Source organism: Charadrius vociferus, unplaced genomic scaffold (assembly GCF_000708025.1).
Source record: "Charadrius vociferus isolate BGI_N301 unplaced genomic scaffold, ASM70802v2 scaffold461, whole genome shotgun sequence".
Lineage (NCBI taxonomy): Eukaryota > Metazoa > Chordata > Aves > Charadriiformes > Charadriidae > Charadrius > Charadrius vociferus.
In genome coordinates, this window is record NW_009647020.1 from 69,544 (window position 1) to 77,204 (window position 7,661).

At 48.8% G+C, this 7,661-nt stretch overlaps 1 protein-coding gene across 1 annotated transcript in view; it reads left to right on the forward strand.

Moving 5' to 3' along the window:
- MAPK15 (mitogen-activated protein kinase 15) overlaps nt 1–3,758 on the forward strand; it is a 28,957-nt gene extending 25,199 nt beyond the window's left edge. The window contains exon 13 of the mRNA XM_009895484.1: nt 3,552–3,758. Coding sequence (XP_009893786.1) covers nt 3,552–3,758 — 207 coding nt within the window. The remainder of the gene's footprint in view (nt 1–3,551) is intronic.
- Nucleotides 3,759–7,661: the final 3,903 nt, after the last annotated feature.

Here is a 7,661-nt window from a genome sequence, read left to right on the forward strand (position 1 = left end):
AAAACCCTATCACATGCGTCTTGAGTAGCGGGAGGATTTTGGTGCCCATAGGGCTATGCGGGAGTTCTGTGAATGACCGTTGAATTTAAGTGGGGGAATTAGGTACTTCAGAGAACATGGAGTAACACAGCCCTTTTTGTAAATCTAGGTCTCTGCCTCATTGGCGGTATTTTCTTCACATAGATTAGTTGTAATGGATCGTATATGTCAGCGAACCGTAATCAAAAAGAAAAGTAAAAATATCTCTGCAGATTTTTTGCCTCGACTTCTTTTTCCCATCTTGAGTTTTTAATGCAACGTCTTTCTAGAGGTGCTGAGATGTATGACATCTTTTCCACTGCCCTTTTTCGAGACGACAGACCGATTTTGGATTCCATTCTGCTTTCGGTTTTATCACGTCAGACAAGCGAGCGTTTGAACACCTTTTCAGATTATCACACTGTTCCGATTGTCGGCAGCATCAAAACCTCCCTTTGACTTTGAGAACCACAGATAAGTTGCTTTTACACCATCTTCAGTGATGGCTTGTCCTGTCCAAAGGCAGCAAATTCTTTTTTAACCAGATTGAGACTGTCGGGTGTCCCAAACTGAGCTGAAGAATTCGCGCTATCTCTAGAACCAACCTGGTGGATTACTGTTGTTGAACAGTGAAGGTTTCAGTCCTGTCCTCTCCGCTCCTGCCTCTTCCCTGTCCTTGGCCACGCTTCCTTGTAAAAGTTGTTATCCGCATTAGGTTCTTAAATGACCTCCTTGCCCCTGCTTTTTCTTTTCCCTGAGCTAGTTGTCTGCTCACCAGCTCCAGGAGAGTCTAGCCAACACCACGCGATCAGAGGAAGCTTATGGCAGAGGAAGAATATGGAGTGAGGCACCACGGGTTACCTTTTTTGTGACACTAAAGATTGACTTGTTTGTCGTGGGACTTCCTCACATCCCCACAAAAGAATATTTTGAGTGTCTATGCGCTGGAGCTCCAAAACATTCAAAATGTATGGTGAGCACAGTTGTGTGAAGGGACTCCTGACAGACACCACCATTAAAGATGAGTGGAGTGGGATCACCTGCTCCGCGTCAGCGTGCAATATCACGTTTACCTTAGAGCAGATTATTTCTTTGAACACAGCTCTGAATGATCTGAACCGTTTCAAGCTAGAAACAAGCTACAGACACTGTTAAGAGTCGAGCTTCTTCCTACTGGATCTCTTCTTACTGTTGTGATTGATACGAAAAGAGGTATGACAAACTGCTAAAAGAAGATACGATTGCCAGAAACTGCCAAGTCTGTCCACACGCGCACTCGCACGCCGTCTTTCAGTCCCTCTGCTTTGGAATCCCACTGAAAATGTTTCGAGAGTGAGAGGAATCCTTTATTCCACAAGTGCGGAGCAACTGTGGGACCATTGTTTGTATGTGTAGTTGTACACATGAACAATGCGCTTTGAAGAATCTTTAGGTAATTGTGACCAACTTTCTGTTGCTTTGCTGGAAAAGCATAATCACACACAGAATTTTCAGAGCTGGAAGGGACCTCCAGAGCTCACCCAGTCCCACTCCCCTGCTACAGTGGGACTGCCCAGAGCACATCGCTCAGGACTGCATCCAGGCGGGTCTTGAAAACCTCCGGAGAAGGGACTCCCCCACCCCCTGGGCAGCCTGTGCCAGCGCTCTGTCACCCCAACCGTAAAGAAGTTCTTCCCTCTGTTGGAACGGAACTTCCTCTGCTCCAACTTGTGCCCACTGCCCCTCGTCCTGTCACTGGGAACCACCGAGAAGAGTCTGGCTCCATCCTCCTCCAACCCCCCCTTTAGATAGTTGTATGCCATAATAAGGTCTCCCCTCAGCCTTCTCCTCTCCAGGCTAAAGAGTCCCAGCGCTCTCAGCCTCTCCTCACACGGGAGATGCTCCAATCCCTCAGTCATCTTGGTTGCCCTTCACTGGACTCTCTCCAGCAGTTCCCTGTCCCTCTTGAACTGGGGAGCCCAAACCCGGACACAGCATTCCAGTTGTGGCCTCACCAGTGCCGAGTAGAGGGGGAGAATGACCTCCCTCCACCTACTGGTCACACTCTTCCCTACGCAGCCCAGGATTCCGTTGGCCTTTTTGGCAGCAAGGGCACACTGCTGGCTCATGGACAATTTACTATCTACCAGGACCCCCAAATCCTTCTCCTCAGAGCTACTTCCCAGCAGGTCCACCCCTAGGGAGGGGAGATCACCCTACACGTGCCCTGTGCTTTGTATTTGTTCCCTGAGGGGCTAATACTGGCTAGCGTCAGAGACAGAGAAGGTCATCAGCATTGGGGCTGATCTTCTGTTAAGTGAATGTTGACTTTTCCATTTCTCATTCAGACTCAGCAGGACCTGAAAAGTTCTGACAGTCCGGTTCACTCTGCGTTCCGTCTGCGTTCGTTTTCAGTATCCTCTCAGGCTCACGAAACTCTTGTTCTCAGCCATTTGACCAGGAACGACTCCTGCGATGGCTGGGGTAACAGCAGCCAGTGCCGCAAGAAGGAGTGGAAACTCTTGCCCTTCGGTTAACTACAGAGGTTCACAAAGCATAACCTGCAGTGAAAGAGCCGCAGATTCAAATGTATTGTAACGTGTTATGTACTGTAATGTATAAATGTATTATTAACTTTTCCTCATGGGGGCTGATAGTCACAGCATCCATCTGCAGCTTCCAACTCAGAAGGTCCCCGAGCCGCTTGATTGGTAGAACATACTGGGAGGATATACGGTGTTAGGGGGGGATGTGGTGTAGGGGAGAACTTTGTAGAGGAGGGCGGATGGTTGGACTCGATGATCCCCAGGGTCTCTTCCAACCCAGACAACTCTATGATTCTGTGATATACTGAGGAATCATGATGATGATCTGTCTTTGGTACATTTATTTAAAGCATTCGCTGCTGTTGAGAACAAGGTCCCAGCCGCACAGGCCTTTGGACTTCGGCTCCAGTGCAGGATTAGTTTGTCGTATCTTGCTCCGTTGCCACTAGGTCATTCTTGATACACCCATTCTTCAGCTCTTCTCCCTAACATCATTCTCACCATCTGTCCTGGTTCCGGCAGGGATGGGGTTAATCTCCCCCGGAGCCGGCAGGGGGCAGGTATTCCATACCACGTGACCCATGACCGGGCTATAAGAGGCGCTAGCTGGTCGAGGAGAGCAGTCGCCACTTGGGGGTGGGCTGCGGCGGTGCGGGTCGGGTCGGTGCACATCGCGACGGTACTGTAATCGCGTTTTCATCTTTTTCCTTTTGCTGTTCTGTTAAATTGCGTTATTTTAACCCACGAGTTTTGCCCTGATGATTCTTTCTTCCACGGCTGTGGGAGTTGCGTGAGCGACTGTGTGGTTCTTTGTTGCTGGCTGAGGCCAAACCACGACACCATCCTATTCTTGACCTTACAAAACAGCCTATGATGTTTTGTTTATTATTCGTATAATATTCACAATCGGTCCTAATCCCCGGATGAAGCAAAATGTGTGTTCCTTAATTGTATTTTAGAAAGCTGATTACAGGTTACGAACCATCTCGGCTTTTCTTTCTTGCACAGAATCCAAGAAATACGCAGTTTCACAGCAAAGATGTTCATCCCCTTCTGAAGTCCAGCAAAAAGATGTTCCAGATTACTGCAAACACGGGAGCTGCCGGTGATCCAAGAGCATCGATGGGCAGTTACTCCCAGGCCTATGGAACCATAAGTCAATCTGCACTGCAGAGTCTTCCGATATTGAAGTCCTCCCAACAACATGAGCAGTGAATATGGAAGTGGTCTCACCAGGTGAAGTACAGCTCGTCTCATCGGCTCCCTAATCGAGCCGGTAACAGCAAGTGAGGGCAAAATAGAACGGGCGTTTGACAGGGAAATGCTTTATTCATTGCATGGAACGACGTACCGCTTTCCTCTGGACAAACCAACAGGAAAGAGAATCTAATCCCTTTGCCTTCCAGTCTTACCGGACACGGGCACAGCACTGCGTGCTCCCATACCATGAGACCAATCAATACTGTCAGTTCATATTCCTCATTTGAATTCTTGCAAAAAAAAATTACAGGAAACCGCAACATTCTGATACTTGAATGTATTTAGACACGTACAGACTATTCAGGGCCTTTAGATGTACTCAGACATATTCAGGGCACGTGCGAACCTCGTGAAGTTCAACCAGGCCAAGCGCGGGGTCCTGCTGCGGGGTGGGGGCAGCCCCCGGTCCCGGCACAGGCTGGGGATGGAGGGATGGAGAGCAGCCCTGCCGAGAAGGGCTCGGGGGTGCCGGGGGGGGGAAAAGCTGGCCAGGAGCCGGCAACGTGCGCCGGAAGCCCAGCGAGCCCCCGGCATCCCGGGCTGCATCCCCAGCAGCGTGGCCAGCAGGGCGAGGGGGGACTGTGCCCCTCTGCTGCGCTCTGCTCTGCTCTGGGGAGACCCCCCTGCAGTGCTGCCTCCAGCTCGGGGGGTCCCAACAGCAGAAGGAGACGGAGCTGTTGGAGCGGGGCCAGAGGAGGCCACCGAGATGCTGGGAGGGCTGGAGCCCCTCTGCTGGGAGAGTTGGGGGTTCAGCCTGGAGAAGAGAAGGCGAAAAAGGGGAGACCTTATTGTAGTACCTTCAATACTTAAAGGAGCCCTATAAGAGAGATGGGGACAGACTTTTTCGTAGGGTCCGCAGTGACAGAAGAAGGGGCAACGGTTTTAAACTGAAAGACCTTCATTTTGTTTTCCGCTAATTTCTACGACTCTTCCGGGGTAACTGACCGTAATCAATGGTGGCTTATTTTCATTACAATCAAGTAGAAAAGTCTTTTAAAGATGGGTGGGTTCTGCTACGCTATTTAATAACTTACCTACTGTGTATACTATATTCCTGTTTCAATGCTGATTTTTTGATACGTTCTCCTCATTCGTTTGAAGTTTGTTTAAGAAGTCTCTGTCCTATGATAAATGATTGTTTTTCCAGAATGTTGGGACTACAGTTACAGAGGGGATTCGGGCACTAAATTCCAACATGTGAGTACCGCTGCCATTGATAGAATATCCATTTTATCTTTTAGTATCTAAACACCAAAGTCTAGTTAACTAAAAAAAAAAAAAAAAAACCCTAAAAAATAGTACATTCACTTCTGGTACCAAGTGTGGTCACTTAAGTCCGGTAATACCAGGGAGGTAGGAACGCGGCTCACAGGGAAGTCCTCGTTTATTCCGGTATATTCATAAAAGAGGCGTTTCCTGTCTCTCTCGGCAATGGCGATGACAGGGTGAACGTACGACGTAGGCGGTGCTCTGTGCAGCCTGTCGGCTCCTGGAAGTCTCAGGTGCCCGTTCCGATGCCCGGAAGAGGGAACCTACTGCTTCATTTGGGATTGTGACTTCCACTGCAAGTCTAGCACCGGGCAATTCGACGATACAACGCAACATCTAACACCTGGGGGGGCTGATTGACCAGAAGCTCAGCCTGAGCCGGCAACGCGCCATCGCAGCCCCGAAGGCCAACCGCATCCTGGGCTGCATCAGAAGAAGCGTGGCCAGCAGGGCGAGGGGGGGATTCTGCCCCTCTACTCCACTCTGGTGAGACCCCACCTGGAGTACTGCCTCCAGCTCTGGAGTCCCCAACATAAGAAGGACATGGACCTGCTGGAGGGTGTCCAGAGGAGAGCCACCGGGATGATCCGAGGGCTGGAGCACCTCTGCGATGAGGAGAGGCTGAGGGAGTTGGGGCTGTTCAGCCTGGAGAAGAGAAGGCTCTGGGGAGATCTTATTGCCGCCTTCCAGTGCCTAAAGGGGCTCCAGGAGAGCTGGGGAGGGACTTTTTACTGGGGCATGGAGTGACAGGACGAGGGGGAATGGCTATAAACTGGAAGAGGGCAGGTTTAGATTAAACATTAGGAAGAGTGTGGCCAGTAGGTCGAGGGGGGTCTGACCCAGTCTGATTGCCTTCTCCAAAGAGAAGGTTGGCTGCGTGGACAAGGGGGCAGCAGAAGACGAGGGGGCCTACAGGAGAGCGGAGGAAGGACTTTTTACTGGGGCATGGAGTGACAGGATGAGGGGGAATGGCTGTAAACTGGAAGAGGGCAGGTTTAGATTAAACATTAGGAAGAAGTTGTTCACTCTGAGGGTGGTGAGGCACTGGGACAGGTTGCCCAGAGAGGTTGTTGAGGCCCCATCCCTGGAGGTGTTGAAGGCCAGGCTGGAGGTGGCCTTGGGCAACCTGGGCTGGTGGGAGGTGTCCCTGCCCATGGCAGGGGGGTTGGAACTCGATGATCTTCAAGGTCCTTTCCAACCTGAACCATTCTGTGACCCTCTGTGAACCTCGTCTCAGACTGAGACGTGATGGGCTGTGCCACCAACTTTTTATTCTTAAAATGGCTTTTGTTATTACGAACTGAGTTAGTTCTTCTGCGTTATTTGTATACACCTGCAACATCTGGTAATCAACATGTCACGAAAAGAGATGAGTCATTCTAGTTCTGGTCAGGAACGTACTTTTACACTGAATGCACCACGCTGAGCAAGATAAAATTCTACAAACATAAATACAGCAAAATTCTCAAATGTTAAGGTAATCTGTAACTACGGAAATAATTAAATTTCTAACTTGTCTGTTACAGAGTGAGGCTGGAGCAGGTAGCGTTGGGAAAGGCTGCGGAGGTAGAGAATGATGCGAGTCAGAATTACCCAAAATAGGGCTAAGCATATTTATAATAATATATATCCGTATCGCCTCCCTTCCTCTCTGGAGTCAGATAATCTCTCTCTGTATCATCTACCTGAGGACAACTCTGTTGATCGTTACAGTTCATTTGGGGACTCACCAATCACTGGATCTGCTTCACTCCTAAGAGCAGACAAAAGAAGTATACATACAGCATTCATTTATGAATTTCTACGCGTCTATCCGAAATGGTGTATGTTTATACAATATGGAATAAGCGTAAGAAATCCATTTCAGCTTTTTTTCCCCATTTTGGCTGCTTATTACCTCCTTTTTTTTTTTTTTTTTTTCCCTTTTAACTCCTTATGTTTAAATGATAATTCCTCTTGATTCTTGTAGATTTTTACCACCCTCTGTATTAATACGGAAACCGGCTTAATTCTTTTTCAGATCAGACAGTGTATCTGCACGTTGGTTTCCCAAGCTTTTCAACCAACAGTAAAATAATCATAAATTGTTACAGGTATGTAAACTATATAAAGCCTGCTACCATGGGAGCCGGCATCCTAAAAAAAAAAAAAAGCTAAAGTTTTGGAGACGTTACTAAAGTTACCTTCAGGCCCCGATGCAGCCTCCCGCCTCCCCCAGTCAGCCGGGTACCTGAACTGGTTTGCTGAGCTTGCGGCTGCTCTCACAGGCGGGTAATCGTGAAACCCAAGGTAAGGGGCATGGGAAATTCAGAAGCCTAGTTCCGTGTGAGAGCGTTCTTCCCGGTCATGTCTTTAGACTATGGCACAAAGATCAGGAAAAAAAAATAAAATAAAAAAAAAATAAAATCCCAATTTGGCAATCCCGCTGGATGACACGCGGAGAGAGCCCGAGCTGAGGAAAAAAACCAAACCGCTAAATAACTAAACATTATGTACAGCGTTTTCCTGATGGCCTCCGCCTCTACCTCTGTCCTGCAAGGTACCGTAACACAGCGGCGTGAACCCGCAGACCCATCTGGAGTGTTTTAA